Source organism: Myxine glutinosa, chromosome 1 (genome assembly GCF_964187855.1).
Source record: "Myxine glutinosa chromosome 1, kmMyxGlut1.1, whole genome shotgun sequence".
NCBI lineage: Eukaryota > Metazoa > Chordata > Myxini > Myxiniformes > Myxinidae > Myxine > Myxine glutinosa.
In genome coordinates, this window is record NC_136261.1 from 236,086,108 (window position 1) to 236,105,463 (window position 19,356).

At 40.9% G+C, this 19,356-nt stretch overlaps 1 protein-coding gene across 2 annotated transcripts in view; it reads right to left on the reverse strand.

Annotated features, from left to right (window-relative positions):
* The window catches only part of LOC137435269 (sodium/calcium exchanger 1-like), a 418,886-nt gene that overhangs the window by 12,434 nt on the left and 387,096 nt on the right, over positions 1-19,356 (reverse strand). Inside the window, exons 2-5 of one of the 2 annotated variants that reach the window (XM_068128896.2) lie at positions 17,967-18,073; positions 13,916-13,936; positions 13,516-13,640; positions 4,085-4,184 (exon numbers count right to left, since the gene is read on the reverse strand). In XM_068128896.2, the coding sequence (XP_067984997.1) occupies positions 4,085-4,184; positions 13,516-13,640; positions 13,916-13,936; positions 17,967-18,073 (353 nt within the window). The remainder of the gene's footprint in view (positions 1-4,084; positions 4,185-13,515; positions 13,641-13,915; positions 13,937-17,966; positions 18,074-19,356) is intronic. The other variant, XM_068128905.2, reaches the window with a different exon arrangement.

Here is a 19,356-nt window from a genome sequence, read left to right on the forward strand (position 1 = left end):
TATTGGCTGGTATTTTTGGGTTAGCTATTCATTTTCCTTGCTATCATTTTAGGATGAGGAAGGTGTTACCTTCTGTGAGCCAATCATCCATTTCCTGATCCCCTTGGATAAGTTCATTGAATGCTTGAGCTTGGTGAAAGTGGACAGCATCAAATTGCTTTAACCAGAAGTTTGGGATCCCATCTGGGCCAGGGCTTTTGAAGTTTGCCATCTTTGCAAGTTGTTGTCTTATATTTTCTGCATCAAGTATTACTGGGAGCATTTCCTTGAGATGTTGCCTTTCTTCTTCCAAGTTTCAGATTTATTGCGCCTCCTTATTGTGTTCTTTTCGATCTTCATAAATTCCTTTCCAGAATCTTTCCAGTTCATCTTTTTCAGGAGGGGATGGCACATTCTGCTTCCGTTTCCCTCGTTCAAAGTAGAATCTTTTTGGGTTGTTTTCAAACATCTAGCCTTGTTTTCTCCTCGTGTTATCCTTGCCGTAGTTTTTTATTTTCTTTGCTATCATTTAGATTTTCAGTTTGTTTTCAGCAACCATTACCTCTAGGTCTTTGTCTTCAATTTCATATTTGTATTATATTTTCTGGATTCTCCTCTTTAGTTTTGGGCTTTGATTTTCTCTTTGGAATTGCTGTATTTGCCCTGTCTCCTTTCTGAGCATCTCCCTCCGTCTATCGAGTCGTTGCTTCCATGGTGGTGCTTGGTTTTATTTGTGGAACCTGTTCTGTTCTTGTGGTGTTTCGTTGTTACTTTTTCCTGAATGAATAGTGTTGCTGCAAATTAATTATGTTTATTTCTTTCAGTGTGGCTTAATTTGGAATCTTAAAAAAAGAAAGATTTGTTTGTTCTGCTGCTTAGTGCTTTTGTGTGTTTATTATTATGTAGTCAAATTAGTTGTGGTTTTTCTTCAGTTGGTGTCATTTGCACCATGTGTTTTGTGTGTGTGTGTGTGTGTGTGTGTGTGTGTGTGTGTGTGTGTGTGTGTGTATTATGTATAAACAAACCAAAATACATACTGTCGGCAGCACTGCCTTTTGCGTCTTTGATACGCAGCCAGAAGTAATCCTGAGGACATTAATCAAGAACAATGTGTGGACTGACACCACATATTGACCAGACCAGGTGGGATATTCATGTTACCTTGTTGCTGAAGGTCATCAATGAATATCCTATTTTTTTTAACAATAATCCAAGAGTAACATGGTATTTCCTTGAAGTTAAATCTGCTTTTCAAAGCTTCAAATCCAAATTCTTACGATTGATGCCTTCAGTTATATGTGATCCCATAACCTTGTGGATGTCACTCCTGTTTTTAATTTTTTTTAAAGTTTTGCCCACTCTTCTGATAGAATGTCACAACTGATGTCGGGTGAATGAAATATGACACTATCTATTTCCATGCTTGCAATGATGATCTTGCCATCAAGGTCATTTGTTGATTATTATAAATAAAAACATTATTGAAGGTCACTATAAGTCACCTCCTCCTTCCAAATAGTGTTCACCTACCACATGGGATTTGGAAAATAATACATTCTCATACCCTGGTTGAAACACATGGACTTGTGGTGGATGTTAACTTATTTTCTTGCTCATTCTCCCAACATCTTAGAATAGATAAAAACACAATGCACCAAGGTGCCTCACAATATGAGCAAGTCTTCCAAACAGGTAACGTAGCCACAGCATAATTTAATGTCATGTTTCTTTACGATGGCTTAAATATTGTGATTTGATGATTTACTCAGTGGCTTGTTTCATTAAAAAAAAAAAATGTGTTAAGGTCAAGTTGCGTCCTGCAATGGAAAATTGATCAATTAATAAGTAGGTGTCCTACAAAATAGGTGGAAAAAATACAAGGATGATGTGTCAATTAAAGGTTAAAGCATTGTAAAAGTACTATAAGGAATGGCAATGTCAGGGAATAAAATTAAAGATCACACCTTGTATGTTGCTGAGCAATTTAAATACCAGGGATTTATCTTTTCTGATGTCATTTTGACACATTTGAAGGATACAAAGTGTGCTAATGCTTAAACAAAACTCTGTTGATTAAATATCCATTTTGTAAGACTTGTTTAAAGGAGTAGAGTTTGGAAAAGTGTCTGAGTTGTCTCAAGATGAATCATTACCTATTGAGATGGACTGTGGATACATACCAAATCCCTTTCTCTCCCACTACCAGCTTGAACATTTATTCCCATATTTACCAAAATTCATCCTCTCATTTCATAGCAAAGTGGGTCTTGGTTTCTAACTCACATCCTAGCAGGCCCTCAAGATGGCTACCTTGTGCCTCCTGTTTTCTGTCATACCCAAAACATGTCAATGATATATTCTAAGATACATGAGAAGGAGGAGGGTAGATTGAAAAAAAGAAAGAGAATGAGTGAGAGAAGGAAGGGGAGGAGTGGAGTTGGAGAAAGAGGGTGGGGAGCATGGGGGGGGGGGGGGGGGATAGATGGGGGAGGGAAGCAAAGGGGTTTTGAAGGGAGAGGATGAAAATAGGGAAAATGAATATAAAGAACATATGTTAAATGTAGAAAAGGGCTGGTGAGGGAGGGAGAAGGGTGGTGGAGGTCAGAAATCTCATATTGTTACAAGCTTGGGGTGCAGCATAGTTCCTAAAGTCCATTTCACCTTCCCAGGGTGTGCTATGGCCTGACAAATAATTTCTCATGTTTAATTACATCCGACACCGAAGGTTATGTTTTCACCCCCGTTTGTTACTTGCGAAAATTGAATATTTTTCATGTATATTGGGTTGGTCGTGTGTGTTATTCTGTCTGTTTGCATGTCTGTATGTCTGTCTGTCTATTTATCTGTATGTCAATCGCCGACAGGTCACAATTTTAAACCGATCATCGCAAAACTTCACAAAATGGTGGAGTTTGTCATAAGCAAAAATGAGTCTGTTGATTTTGAGGTCAAAAGGTCAAAAGTCAACAACTTTGTAAAATTTCTAAAATCATCAATATTCATCCAATTGATTTGCAATTTGAAGAGGATTTGCGTATCAGGTCACTGAATTCAAGCACTAATTATTTTTGAGGTCAACATAAGCCAAAAGGTCAACATAGCCCAAAGGTCAAGAGCTTATTTTAAGGTTTTACAAGTATCATGCTATGCACGACATTTGTTGTTTGCATTTGTCTGTGCGCAAGATATCTCAAAACGTTATGAGCAGATTCGGATGAAACTTGATGGATAGGTTGGGTCTGTGACAAGGACGAATTTATTAGATTCTGGTGAAGATCCGGATCCGAATTCTGATGTGATAATTTTTAAAAATGTTTAAGTGATTTTTTAAATGGGATATTGCCCACCACAAAGCCAGAAGGCCACTCGAGGTGGGAGCTACGCAATGAAAACAAAAGCAGAACAAGTAGCCCTTGGATTGAAACAAGACAAATGTAAAAAGTTCTCTTCGCAGAACAAAAAGGGCTGGGAGGGGTTAACTAGTCTGCTTCGAGACAACAGTGCCTCTACCGCCATTGATTCTTCACAATTGAGAGAGATGGGGCCAAAAACGATACACAGTATAGCACAATATCTCAAAAAGTTTTAGATTGGTTATGACAAAACTTGGTCGATGAGTTGGGTGGTGACAAGAACAAGCTCATTCGATTTTGGCTAAGATCCAGAACCTGATCCGGCCTCTTAGTGGATAGAAAGTGTAACCTGTTCAGCCTAGCAGAGTCTCTCTATTGAGTGCTGTTCTAGTATAATAATGCAATAACCCCTTACCTGATAACATTATGTAGATAGCCTTAAACTGCTCTTGCACAGTCAAAGACGACCCTTTCAATGTGTCGACTTTTTCTGGTAAGATTTCATTCTAAATAATTCATGAGGCTCCACAAAAGGTAAAAACAATGCAATTCACATGCTTATAAATGCTGACATATTAATAACTGTAATAATCATAATAATGACGAATAAATTTGTAATGGAATATATCTTGAAAGTACCACATGTCAAACAGGGTAGATAATGTTATCTTTCTGGATAGCTCTTATAAGTTGAAAATATAAGTTTTACACATTTTGTACTCATTTATCTTTGGTGGTGTAGTTAACCTTACCTGCACTCACTGTTATGGCTTCAACAAACTGTTCTCTCCATGTATGTGTCCCCACGACCAAAGCTAGGTTGGTCTTCTTGATGAGCTTGTCCACCGTGCTCTGCAAAATACAATTTCAAATAAAACATGCCAGAGCACTAAACAATGCAGAGCTTCACTGAGGTATTTGCGAAGGTGGCCACATTCATATGGAACAAGCCACCGAGTGTGACCCCATTATAAATGAAAACACATTTTTATAATTCAGAACATATATTTTAAATGCAGAATTCATAACCCTATTCCATTTCTGTGCCAGGATGTGTGTGTGACATAAGTATTTTAAATGCCTTAGAATGAAAGGTATAGATTAAAGTACATCGACCAGAGGTGCAGACAAATACATAATCAGCAGCATGTGCATCTAACTTGGACATAATTCATATGCAGTCACGTGAAAAAGTAAGTACACCCCATGTAAAGTTTTGACTTTTTCAACATATTTCAACATACAGCTATTTGATCTTCATTTCAACAATATTGATAGATAAAGGTGATATAATACAACAAATATCATGAAACATTTACATTTTGTAGTCCATTGTATAATTTAAATAAACATAAATGCAAATTTCGCATGTGGAAAAAGTAAGTACACCCCTACATTTATCACTACTTCAAATACCTAAAATTAGAATCAGGTGCACCAGCTCAGGTGCAAATGATTAGAACATCATTAGAGAGGACATTGGAGGAACCTGTCTTATTTAAACCTCAGACATTTGGTTTGATTTGCTCTTTGTTGTTGAAGTGTGCGGTGTCACCATGCCTAAATCAAAAGAGCTCTCCGAGGCCTTCAGAAAGAAGGTTATAGATGCCTACGAGTCTGGGAAGGGATTTAAAAAGATCTCCAAACAATTTGAAATCAATCATTCGACTGTCCGGAAGATCATCTACAAGTGGAGAAGATTCCAAACAACTGCGAACTTGTTCAGGCCAGGCCGCCCCAGCAAGTTCAGCCCGAGAGCAGACCGCAAGATGCTGAAAGAAGTCTCTAAGAAGCCCAGAATGACATCACGAGACCTACAGGTAGCTCTTGCCACTGTTGATGTCAAAGTGCACGAGTCTACCATTAGAAAGAGGCTGCACAAATTTGATCTAAATGGGAGGTGGGCCAGGAGGAAACCTTTGCTGTCCAGAAAGAACATCAGGGCAAGACTAAAGTTTGCCAATGAACACCTAGGCAAAGACCAGCACTTCTGGAACAATGTGCTCTGCACAGATGAGTCAAAGGCAGAGCTATTTGGCCACAGTACCAGAAGACATGTTTGGCGAAAACCAAAGACAGTATTTGACCACAAGAACCTGATACCAACTGTAAAGCATGGTGGTGGAAATATTATGGTTTGGGGCAACTTTGCTGCATCAGGGCCTGGGCAGCTCACCATAATGGAATCCACGATGAATTCTTCATTGTACCAGAGGGTGCTTGAGGATAATGTGAGGCCATCTGTCGGAAAGTTGAAGCTCAACCGAAGGTGGACCTTGCAACATGACAATGACCCTAAACATACCAGTAAATCCACCAAGGAATGGCTGAAAAGAAAGAAATGGAGGGTTCTGGAATGGCCAAGTCAAAGCCCGGATCTAAATCCCATCGAGATGTTGTGGGGGGATTTGAAACTAGCTGTGCATGCAAGAAACCCCTCAAACATCGCACAGCTGAAAGAATTCTGCATGGAGGAGTGGGCAAAAATTTCTCCCAGTTGATGTCAGAGACTGGTAGACAGTTATAAGAAAGGCCTACTTGAGGTTGTTTCTGCCAAAGGGGGCAATACCACCGATGAAAGCCAAGGGTGTACTTACTTTTTCCACATGCGAAATTTGCATTTATGTTTATTTAAATTATGCAATGGACTAAAAATGTAAATGTTTCATGATATTTTGTTATATTATATCACCTGTATCTATCAATATTGTTGAAATGAAGATCAAATAGCTGTACGTTGAAATATGTTGAAAAAGTCAAAACTTTACATGGGGTGTACTTACTTTTTCACGTGACTGTACATGGTACCAAATCAATGTGGTTAGATTTGACATAAAAATGTAATGGTCAAATAAAACAATTTACTTGAACTTGCTTAATGCCGGCTGGGCACACTATTCAAGCCTGTCTGAGGTTCCACACACCTCAAACGATGGACAATGCAGACAAACAAACTCAGGAACGGGTGCGGCGAACTTGGACATAATCCATATTCGAGGTATAATAAACATAGTCAATGGCACGTCATCACAAATCCCCACGCTTCCCACCTAAAGCAATGGAATCCATGGAAATCTCCACGCATGGCTGGCGGACTTCCTCTCTAGTCGTAGTCAACGTGTGGCCCTGAATGGGTTTCTCTCATCTCCTCTTCCTGTTCAGGCTGGAGTTCCCCAAGGCAGTGTTCTGGGCCCTGTGCTTTTTCTGGTCTTCATCAATGATCTCTCTGACTCTCTTGAAAATCCTCTCTATCTCTTTGCTGACGACTCTACTCTCTGTCGCTCCATTCTTCATCCCTCAGATCGGCAGTCTGCAGCCTCCTCACTCTCTGCAGACCTTGACAAAATCACAGACTGGGCAAACAAGTGGAACATGTCTTTCAATCCTGACAAATCTCACACTCTTACGATGTCTCTCCGAAAAGACCGACTGGACAACCCTCCCATCCACTTTCTGAATAATCCTCTCCAAGAAGTTCTGTCACTCAAGCTTTTGGGTCTCACTATCTGCCATGATCTTTCCTGGAAAAACCACATTTCAAATCTGGCCTCCAAAGCCAGTCGCCGACTGGGCATCCTCCGTCGTGCGAAGTCCTTCCTTGGCACACCTGAGCTCCTCACCACATACAAGGCTTTCATCCGCAGCTCAATGGAATACTGCTCTCCCCTCTGGGCTGGTGCTCCTGCCTCACACCTAGCTCGCCTTCACGCTGTTGAAACCAAAGCATTCAGAATCATTGGAATCTCCCGCGATGAAGCTGACTCCAAGGGCCTCTCACTCACTCACCGCAGGCAGGTTGGTGGTCTTTCCGTCTTCTACCGACTCCTCTCTGGCCTTGCCCCCCCAGCTCTCTCTGGGCTCTGTCCCGCAAATATTCCTACAGGTCGCACAAGATCTGCCTGCAACCCTCTTATGGTTAAACTGCCAAAATCAAGACTCTCTGCTCACCTTCACTCCTTCATTCCTCTTTTCTCCCACCTCTGGAACAAACTCCCTCACTCTCTTCAATCCCACTCCACCCTCCAAGTCTTTAAAACAGCTGTTCACCACCATCTCTTATCTTCCCCCATCCAAAACCTTGATCTTTTCTACCCCCGCTAATTTCACCCCAATTCCACTTTTTGAAATACCAACTTTTGTCCTGGAAGTCCTTGGTGTCCTTGTGCTTTATACTTCTCTCTGCCCCCCCCCCCCTCCCACGCCTCCTCGCCCCGGGCCCTCTCCCTTCGACACATCTCCCTGCTCTCGGATGTTGTGTGTGTGTGTGCTTCCCCTTTTCTCCCCATCTTGTCTTCCGCTCCCTCTTTCTGTGTATTTTGTTTGTCTGGTCGAATTGTTTGTGAAGTTAATGTTAGCTCTTTCACGAGCCTCGATTCAGTATCCAAAAAAAAAAAAAAAAAAAAAAAATGTTGAAAGATGGCAAAGGTTCCACCAGAAATGACCCAATACCAAATTTCGAGTAAATTTTTTTTAAATTCTGTTTTGACCCTTGTGACCCTAAATCCTCACCCCCTGGGGCCTGGAAAAGGGGTAAAATCCAAAACATCGTTACATATTTCATGCCTCCTCCAACCAATGTTGATTGCATATACAAAGTATAATTTAAAAAAAGAAGTGCCTGTAATTGCATTTTTTGGTATTTGCCATTTAGACACTGCCCATGGGGCAGGGCCAATATGATACTGCTCTCACACTTTCTTCTCATGTGGTGATCATAACTACCAAGTTTGGTGAATTTCTACCCAACTGTTTGGGAGGAGATACCGTGACGGGTGGATGGACGGACAGACAGAGCTGATAACAACATCCCCCCATTTTTTTTTTCAAAAAGCGTGGGGATAAAAATGAACTCATGGTTAAATCATCCAACTTTGTCAAATGGTGCCTAAGGTGGCTAGAGTCAACGAGGCTGCCTGAGAAGAGAAGGCCCGAGCTTTGACAAACTCCCTCTCGCAAAGTATAACCCGTTGAGGATGAGAGAGACCAAGTTTTGTGGGATCGTGAACCACGCCGAATACAACCACTTTGATGGGAGTGAGAACCGAGCCTTGGAAAGCAGCTTTGGTGAGGTAGAGGGCCACGCACATGTGCCCGGACTCTCCCTGATCAACATAAATTTAGAACATGGCTTGGCCTTATGGCTTAGTGGGTTTTTGCCGACCCCATCATACTGAGAACGAAAACCCAAACTTTGGCGGCTCACGATTGCGAAGTTCTGCGCGCATGGGACCGAGTTCGGTGGGATCGAGGACCACACAAACTTTGAATACAAGGATTTCAATGGGAGCGAGAACTGAGTCGAGGATGGCAGCTTTGGTGTGGAAGAGGGCAGCGCGAGGGGTACCCGGAGTTGTGCCGATTAACATGCTTTTAGGACGCGGCCTGGTGCCCTGGCCTTGCCTTGTGGCTTGTTGGGTTTTGCAGATTTTATCCTGTCAAGGTAGGATGAGATCGAGGAAGGATTTTACAAGTTCACCTCTTCGAGAAGGAAGAGACCGAGAAGGAAGAGACCGAGAAGGAAGAGCCCGAGACCGGGTGTACCCAGAAAGTTACAGGGGAGGACGCGCAGATCTACATTGTTGCCACTTTGTGGACTGAGGGGTAAACGGAACACAGATAAGGAAACTGCTTGGTCTATGAATCATAGCTCCTTACTTGGGTGAAGATGGATGGAAATAACATACGTCAGGAGACAGCAGAGTAATGTTCTAAGAAATATTTATTTATTCCTCATGTCTACCTTAAGCATAATCATATTAATTAAATGTAACAATGAATGACTTTCCTAAGAATCCCCAAATGAAACAAATATGAACATTACATACAGCAATGCAGCTAATGTTAACTCATGACTCGATTCAATTCAGTTTCAGTTTCAGTTTCAGCAGCAATTCAGTTTAATCAAGAGGTTTGCACATTAAACCCCAGTGGGTAAAAAATGGGTGAAAGGTCGGCGGTGAGCCCTGTTTTAAAGGATACAAGTCCAGAAGATGCTCACAAATGGTAAGCAGACACAAGCAGCCAGTCTGTCATGTTCAACTAGTCCTCATTTGTGCATTTTTGTGAGGTGCCATTGATTACACCACGCGCAAAGTGAAAAGAGGGGTTAAGAAATGGTTTCACTCTGTCTGTCTGTCTACAGACGTCGGTTTATGATGGAGGAACTGCTTAATTTAATTTGAATGTTATATTAAACTGTAAAACATAAATCAGAACATAAACTGGAACACAACCTGCAGTTTATCAGTACTTTGCCTCTGAATTTGTCAAATTGTACGGAATCTTGTCCAAATCACATGTGCGCACTGTACAGAGAGGAGTAAGGTAATCTTTCAGTCTGTCTGTCTGGCAGTCAAACAAATTTGAAAATCATTCCAAACAAGAAACTTACTGTTTTTAGGGACATCATAAAGAACACAAACAACAGGCACGAAAACGAATGTATGTGATCCACAAAACTCCACATCTGAATTGCAGACATAATCAGTTCAGACCACTGAGCTAATCCTAATCCCCCCCCCCCCCCCCCCTCTCAATTGATCGATCACATGGTGATAATTTAGCTGCTAAATTATGCTGGAGTTAATTCCCTCTAATATTCTCTTATATCTGCTCCTAATGATGTGTTAATGGGCTTCCACCTCTCAGACCTCTTTATCCATTCAGACAGGGTGAATCAAAAGTCCAGAAACATAGGAAGGATAGGAAACTTTTATTGCAAAAAGACGTGTCGTACAAGTAATGTTTTTTGAATGTCTTTTATAAGATGTGCTCTATATGTTCTCATTTCACTTCCAGTCATTTCTGGACTCTCTTTCCCAACTCGACCTGGACTCTTTCCAGGACATCGGGCTGGATTGTAAAAACTGTAACAAATGTAACATTAGTCACATGTTTCCATACTTTTGACACACTGAGACTATAGCCATTCAGTTCTTCTTCATATTTAGATCGTGAATACTTTCTGTCAGATCTCACAAGTCGGATCGTGTCACGGAAGGATAGGTCTGACAAACATGCTTGGAAGGATAGGTTTCATGTTTACATGTTTGCTCATTCTCGTCACATATTGAACACAAAATAGTCACAGAAACATGGACTTGGCTTTGTCTGTTTTGTAAAGAATATTACAGGAGAGACATTTGATACAACTTGCTGAACGAAAGAACCGATTCTCGATGGAAAAATTGAGATAAGGCCGAGTAAGAATGGACACCGGAGAATTGGAATCGCTACAGGTGGGTAATTGATTCCATATAATTCGGGATTATATTCCTGGTTCCGTTCAAGGTAATTGATTCTAACTGTGTATTTGATTCTTCCGCCAAAGCCTATTGGCAACTCGGTATCGGATGAATGAAGAATTGCGCACTGCAGCCTTGGCCTCCTTCACACAAGTGACTCCAGAAATGATACTGTTGTGGATCCCGGGTTCGTCGACATACTAAGGGGGGGGGGGGGGGTATGCCCCCATCTAGGCTCTCTGCTCACCTTCACTCTTTCATTCCCTTTTTCTCCCGCCTCTGGAACAAACTCCCCCATTCCCTTCAATCCCACTCCTCCCTCCAGGTCTTTAAAACAGCTGTTCACCACCATCTCTTATCTTCCCCCATCCAAAACCTTGATCTTTTCTACCCCCGGTAATTCACCCCAGAGTCCTTGCAGTGTTCATATGTTTTATACCTCTCCCACCTCCCCCCAAGTCCTCCCGATGTCCCTGCTCTCAAATGTTGTGTTTGTGTCCTTCCCCCTCTCTCCCCATCTTGTCTGCAGCTCCCCTTGTTTTTTGTGTTTTGTGTGTCGGTTTGACTTTTTGTGTGATTAATGTTAGCTCTTTCACGAGCCTCGATCTTGTATACAAAAAAAAAAAAAAAAAAAAAAAACTCCGGTTCCACTGAGGCCGCCGACCGTGAGCGACTAAGCTCGTGATTGACAGATTACTAAGCAAATTCCGATCGCCAACCTCCCAGCCACGTGCCGAAGAGTTTGTTGGTCAATTAATCCCAAATACTTTCAAGACACGCGGCCGAAGAGCTCGGGGATCGAACCCTCGCTTTCACACACCTTATTGCGTGCCGAGCGGATTTGAACGGTGTGGAAAGCGGCGTTACCTCACGTGAATTACGGACCTGATTCAAGCCAATTTCGGTCTCGGATTATGCTAGGCCAATGGCGAAAAGACGTACCCAAACAGGTTTGAAAGTAACAACAAAAATGTACAGCCTTTTATTTAGAAGGCACAGAGAAACAGAGACGAAGATGCAATCTTATCAATTCCTTACCTGTAATAAACCCCACAGGCGCCTTCACACTCTCACACACAGGGAATGACACACTGGTTATTCTCGTACCGATGTACGTGCTGGGATTGCTCGATGGTGGCCGCAACTATGCGCAGCGTGCAGTTCGATCCTCGATCCGGATGTGCAGCCTGGATGAGGTATCTGGACGACGAACTTCAGCACAGGTAGATGAGCTTCAGCGCAGGTTGGACGAGCTTCATCACTGGCAGGGCTAGATTCAGCGCAGGTGGGATGACCAGGTTCAAGATGAGTCGCGGGAGGGGCCACGCTTGCAGGTCCACCGGATCAGAGTGAGAGATCGGCGAAGAGCGATGGGTGTCGGCCGTCGATGCAAAAAGCAAGAGCAGTCTCGTCGTCGAAGCACAAAGCAAGAGGCTGGAAATGTCGTCGGCGAAGCAAAATGCAAGAGGCTGGAAATGTCGTCGGCCAAGCAAAATGCAAGAGGGTCTCGTCGAAGCACAAAGCAAGAGCGTGTTGTGAGCGAGGCAAAATGCAAGAGGGTCAAATTGCGATGGGCAGGGGTTTTTTTTATCAGACCCGAAAAGCTTCTAGAATGTTCCACAGCCTCCCATTGGCATTTTGAGTTAAAATAAAAAGCTTTAAAAACTCCCTGTTTTGATCCTTGTGACCCTAAGTCCCCACCCCCTGAGGCATGAACAGGATTCAAATCCCCAAAAATCGTCACATATTTCATGTGTCCTCCAATGTTGATTGCATATACAAAGTTTCATTAAAACATGGTTGAAAATGTGCCCATAACTGCATTTGTTTGGTATTTGACCTTTTGACCCAACCCCAGGGACTCAAGGGGTGGAGCCAAAAATACTACTGCTCTCGCACCTTCTTGCCATGTGGTCATGATCATAATAATTTCTGCACAATCGTTTAGGAGGAGATGGCGTGATAGACAGATGGAGCTCATTACAGTATCGCCCCATTAAAAAAGTGTGGAGATAACAATTTTAAAGTAACTTACTTTAAAATGGACCTCTGGTAGCTTGTAACTGTTGCAGTATTTTTGCCTGTGGAAGAAATGCTGAAATCTGTCTGTCTGGGTTCTTCCCAACATCTTTGTTCCTTTCACATTTCTTTCTACTTTTTCATATTTCTCTCTATTCATTCTAATTCTTGCTTGTTCTTTATTTCTCTTTCTTTCTCTATCTGTCTTAGGAGAAGTGAATTCTTGCAGAGATTTTTCTGGAAGGTTCACTTGGCTGCGCCTTGATGGGTTTGAGGGTTGTGGAGTAGCGGCTGAAACCCGAATCCTATCCAGGTTCATCCTGATGACTCCATCTTTGCTCTTTATTTCTTCTGGTTCCTTCTGATGACTCCAAATGCATTATTTGGTTCTCAATTTCATTACCTAATGTAATTTCAGAGATTGCTTCCTTTTAATGCAAATCTGACTGTTTTAGTGAAATTATTTTCTAGATACATAAAATAGTGAACAAAATATCACCATGCGGGCTGGATCAAAAAATGTCGTGGGCTAGATATGGGCCACGGGTTGGAGGTTCCCCAGGCCTAATTTACATAGTTCGAGGGCGAGTATAAACACCTCATAAATAAGATTTATGCACGAATATAAAGGTTCTATTACTGTTTAAGTTGTCCAATTATTATTACACCTGCCCTGGAGAAGGCATAAAATATCAATCTCGATGTTCCAGCATGAAATTACATTATATTTCATGACCAATTTCAGTCCCACAATTAAATTTAACTCAAAGTCAAACTGCTTCGAATACACAAAATTTGCAATTTTTTCTTTCATCAAAAAATATTTTTTTACTGATGGAAGTGACAGCATATGATGAAGATCCCCATTCCTCACATTCCTCCCTCCCCTCCTCTTTCCCAACAGGTTATGTTTATCCAACCTTGAACTCGTATGACTCCTCAATGATGATCTCCAGCTTGTGGTTGTCACACAGTGAAGGTTTTCCCAACTCTGCGATCCGCCTAGCTTCTTCTTCCTCTTCAGTGAGTACTACATCTTTACCACCTGTGATCACAGATACAAGGTAATTGATAATTACCATTATGCATCTCAAGACACTGTGTAAGAAATTATCACCTCACTGATCACAATGTCATATGTGCTAATGGGAAATATCATTTTAGTGGCATGTTTAGTATTCCCAGGCAAATCTATGATTGTGTTGCTGAGAAAGTGATGGAAGAAAATTGTGAAGAGTTTCAGCCCTCCGGATAATGTGATCAAGTTAAATGCGTGATCATTGGTGGCTTGTTTGAAAGACTAAAAATAATTATACTTACCATGACCACTCAACAGGAATGCTGTATTATCAGGAATTGGGGGGGGGGGGGGGGGCAGGGGAGAGAAAAGTTTACAGAAAAAGATAAAAATTATTGTAAAAAAAAGAAGAAGAAGACATTTTGCTACATTCAGCCCTCCACTCACACATGTAATGGAAAGAGATTTTATTCCGATGTTGTCATTTCTACTTTAGTCTATCAATGTAGCACTGAAAACCATTTCATCAGAAAAAATAGAATGCCACTCATAGAGCACATAGACTCGCCCTCGCGCATTCATTCTGAATACAAATACCATCGTTAACTGAACACGCGACTATTATGGCCCATATACCCGAATCATCCATGCACCCTATTATGTCACATAGTTTTTTGGCGTGGGTTATGTATCTTATACATTTAATTCTTCCCTCACATCGGGTCATATATCAGATATATTAGGTTTCAGATTATGGCTGGAATACCACTTCACCAATAATGTCATCGTTATCATCCTATATACCGCATGGGAAGTTGATGACATATGGCAAGTTTCAATTTTTTTAGTTAAGCAGTTTCTGGGAAAATGATGTCAAATTTTCCCCTTTAATCCAATATGGCTGCCATACCACGCGACATGACATCAGAGTTAGCAATAAAATGTTCTCCATGGGGAGTCCCTCCTGTGCTTAAAGATTTGCATCGCTCAGACAAGCAGTTGCAGAGTAAACGATTTATAAAGCGAAAATATATAGATGTGGATGCTTTCTCACACTCACACACACACACACACACACACACACACACACACACACACACACACACACACACACACACACACACACACACACACACACACACACACACACACACACACACACACACACACACACACACACACACACACACACCAATTCTCTTCGGCGTGAGACACTAACTAGAATGGCACTTGGTAGAGCGCGTACGTCTGCCAGGCTGAACAGTTTACGTTTTGTATCCAATTCATCCCACTGATAGGCTGGATCTGCACCTTCAATATTGTATGTAATCAGTTTGTTCTTGTCACCCAACCAACCCATCCACCTAGTTTTGTCTAACTTGTCTACAACTTTTTCGTGATATCATGCTATATATTGTTTTTGGCTCCATCTCTCAATGGTGAAGGATCACTTAAAATTTTAATTTTTTTAATCGCATCCAGATCTTCACCAAAATCAAATCATTTCGTCCTTGTCACACACCCAAATAACAATATAAGTAAAATTATAAGGACAATAAGTTTAGTCGTTGCCATTCGCTGACCTTTAAATTCAGGCGATGGACTTAATGAGTTGGTAAGAAGTTATTATTTATTTTTTTCGTGAAATTTTGCACACATATTGTGGTGTATATATGTATACAGTCACGTGAAAAAGTAAGTACATCCCATGTAAAGTTTTGACTTTTTCAACATATTTCAGCATACAGCTATTTGATCTTCATTTCAACAATATTGATAGATAAAGGTGATATAATACAACAAATATCATGAAACATTTACATTTTGTAGTCCATTGTATAATTTAAATAAACATAAATGGAAATTTCGCATGTGGAAAAAGTAAGTACACCCCGACATTTATCACCACTTCAAATACCTAAAATTAGAATCAGGTGCACCAGCTCAGGTGTAAATGATTAGAACATCGTTAGAGAGGATCTTGGAGGAACCTGTCTTATTTAAACCTCAGACATTTAGTTTGGTTTGCTCTTTGTTGTTGAAGTGTGCGGCGTGACCATGCCGAGATCAAAAGAGCTCTCTGAGGCCTTCAGAAAGAAGGTTATAGATGCCTACGAGTCTGGAAAGGGATTTAAAAAGATCTCCAAACAATTTGAAATCAATGATTCGACTGTCCAGAAGATCATCTACAAGTGGAGAAGATTCCAAACAACTGCCAACTTGTTCAGGCCAGGCCGCCCCAGCAAGTTCAGCCCGAGAGCAGACCGCAAGATGCTGAAAGAAGTCTCTAAGAACCCCCAGAATGTCATCACGGGACCTTCAGGTAGCTCTTGCCACTGTTTATGTCAAAGTGCACGAGTCTACCATTAGAAAGAGGCTGCACAAATTTGATTTACATGGGAGGTGTGCCAGGAGGAAACCGTTGCTGTCCAGAAAGAACATCACGGCAAGACTAAAGTTTGCCAATGAACACCTAGGCAAAGACCAGCACTTCTGGAACAATGTGCTCTGGACAGATGAGTCAAAGGCAGAGCTATTTGGCCACAGTACCAGAAGACATGTTTGGCGAAAACCAAAGACAGCATTTGACCACAAGAACCTGATACCAACTGTAAAGCATGTTGGTGGAAATATTATGGTTTGGGGCAGCTTTGCTGCATCAGGACCTGGGCAGCTCATCATCATAGAATCCACTATGAATTTTTCATTGTACCAGAGGGTGCTTGAGGATAATGTGAGGCCATCTGTCGAAAAGTTGAAGCTCAACCGAAGGTGGACCTTGCAACATGACAATGACCCTAAACATGCCAGTAAATCCACCAAGGAATGGCTTAAAAGAAAGAAATGGAGGGTTCTGGAATGGCCAAGTCAAAGCCCAGATCTAAATCCCATCGAGATGTTGTGGGGGATTTGAAACGGGCTGTGCATGCAAGAAACCCCTCAAACATCGCACAGCTGAAATAATTCTGCATGGAGGAGTGGGCAAAAATTTCTCCCAGTCGATGTCAGAGACTGGTAGACAGTTATAAGAAACGCCTACTTGATGTTGTTTCTGCCAAAGGGGGCAATACCACCTATTAGAGCCAAGGGTGTACTTACTTTTACCACATGCGAAATTTGCTTTTACGTTTATTTAAATTACTAGGGCATGCCCGTACTATATATATATATAAAATTATATCCCCCCCCTCTATTTACATGAAATGGTTTGGTCCAAAGCGAACGGCTTGCGAGTACGGTGACAATCCCCCCCCCCTCTATTTACATGAAATGGTTTGGTCCAAAGCGAACGGCTTGCGGAGTTTGGTAAAGAAATCGCCATAGCTCGGTAACTACTTCTCCGATTAATTTAAAACCTTGAAAAGGCACATCCTCGGGTCCCCAGCAATATACCTGGCAAGTTTCAAGTATATCGGACCGGTAGTTGTCGAGAAACAGCGGTCGCATACACACAGACACACACACAGACACACACACAGAGATTACTGGAATTATAGATAGATACAATGGACTACAAAATGTAAATGTTTCATGATATTTGTTATATTATATCACCTTTATCTATCAATATTGTTGAAATGAAGATCAAATAGCTGCATGTTGAAATATGTTGAAAAAGTCAAAACTTTACATGGAGTGTATTTACTTTTTCACGTGACTGTATGTAGATATTATTTTGTGAAGATTTCTAAAAAATAATAATTCCACTTTGGCATTATGGGGTATTACCGTATGTGTAGATCAGTGGGAAAAAAAATCTCAATAAAATCAATTTTAAATTCAGGCTGTCACACAAAATGTGAAAAAGTCAAGAGGTGTGAATTCTTTCTGAAGGCACTGTACAAGGTCTTCATCTGCAGTTATGGATTGTGGCTCTCCTCTGTGGGTTGGTACCACTACATTTGATCACCCTGTAACCCTGGAAGTTCAGTGCAGGGTATCCCCTTATCCCATCATAGACAAGTTGGTGGCCGAGAAGTGTTCTGCCACTTTATATTTGGTCTTGCCCTATTTGCCTTTCACTACTCTCGAGCCTTACCAGGTTCCACTTCACCAACTAGCCAAAAAAATTGAAAAGTTTTATCAGTTCATAAACCTTTCATAAGAGGTGCTTTAATTTGCAGGATCTTTTTCTTTACTTCAAGTTGGTCTCTTAGGATCAAATAGCTAATGATGCTATCTATGATCCATTGATCCCATTACAAATCACATATATTGTATTAATTTTTCCATTGTGTTCTTAATGTTGATTTTCAAGTAGAAGTCCATGAATGTGTCATTGTCCTCCACGTGATTTCTGTGCATGCTCTCCAATAACATTTAGATAAATGTAAACAAAAAGCACACCTTTACCTTTTTTCTCACTCATCTCCATGAGGCGCGGCGTACCCAGTTCCAGAAAGAAGCTTTTGTTCTTCTCGTACTCCTCATCATCAATTATCCGAATCTCGATGGATTTCCTTCATTGAGATGAAACCAAAACAAACAAGCATGTAATCTCCATGTAAATGACGTGTACATGAATGTAACAACGTCAATTAAAGTGCAAATAAACATTAACCCTTGGAAGCAGTGATTGGGCCTTGGAGGCCCACAAGGTTTTTTTTGTTGCAAAAACTATGCTGTACAATTTTTTTTTGGGAACGAGCCTCATTTTCACCGACTTTCATGTTGTTACACAAAATTCAGTGACAAAAAAAATAAATTCATTCAGGCTCGTGGGAAAATCTTCATTCTTCACTTATAACCTGAAAATCCGACACAAATGCAGGCCTGGGGCCTTCGGGGCCCCGCATAAATGTTGTTGTACTACTATGTTATATCATTATTTTCTTGATATGAGCCTCATTATATGCTCCTATAACTTGGTTACAAATAATTCAGTGACAAAAATATGAAAATTAAAAAACTTTACATGAATACATTTGTGGGGCCTCCGAGGCCCAATGGTTGCATAGGTGTAGGATTTTTGACAGTTGTGGACATATACATTCCAAATAAAAGGATTAGTGAATCATATTTTTTGAGCAAATACTCCTCCATGAGCCTCAACGTTTTAGAGAAAAAAAGTAGAAAAACAAAGAACAAAATTTTTTTTTTCAAAAAAAAAGAAAAAGATTCATTACTAGTATGGGATTCTTCCAATTAATAGGATCAATGATTCACATTTTTTGAGCAAATACACATCCATGAGCATCGACTTGGATTGAAAAAGGATATTAAAGAAAAAAATCTATTTAAAAAAAAACAAAAAAACATTACACTAATGACTAATACATCCGTTGGGCCTCCGAGGCCCAATGGCTACATTTATGTAGGATTTTTGACGCCTGCATCTAAGAGTTAAGCAAATCTTCAAGGTACATGCAAAGTGCTTGGTACATCCAGTTGTTAATAAGGTGTGGAACATTTCCTGGATGAGGAATTTACCGTAAATATTTACCAAACAATTAGTAGAATATTTACAGTAAATTACAGAAGAAAAATAAAAAGGTTGACGTTTCTTGGACCATTGTGAGTATCTCGTTGATGTTTAAAAAAAAACTTTTTAAAGGCCCAGGTACTTTCTAGCTAGGCAGTAAAAAATAGTTGCTAATTCGAGCAAAAAACGAGTGTTGTGCAGTGTTGGCAGCAAAAGAGAATAGAAACAAGAATAAAATGTTTAAAGTTATCCACCATTAAAGATCACAATATGCTTGCCCTTCTTCTGAACAAAAAAGAGGAGCACGGCCTGAAACGTCCG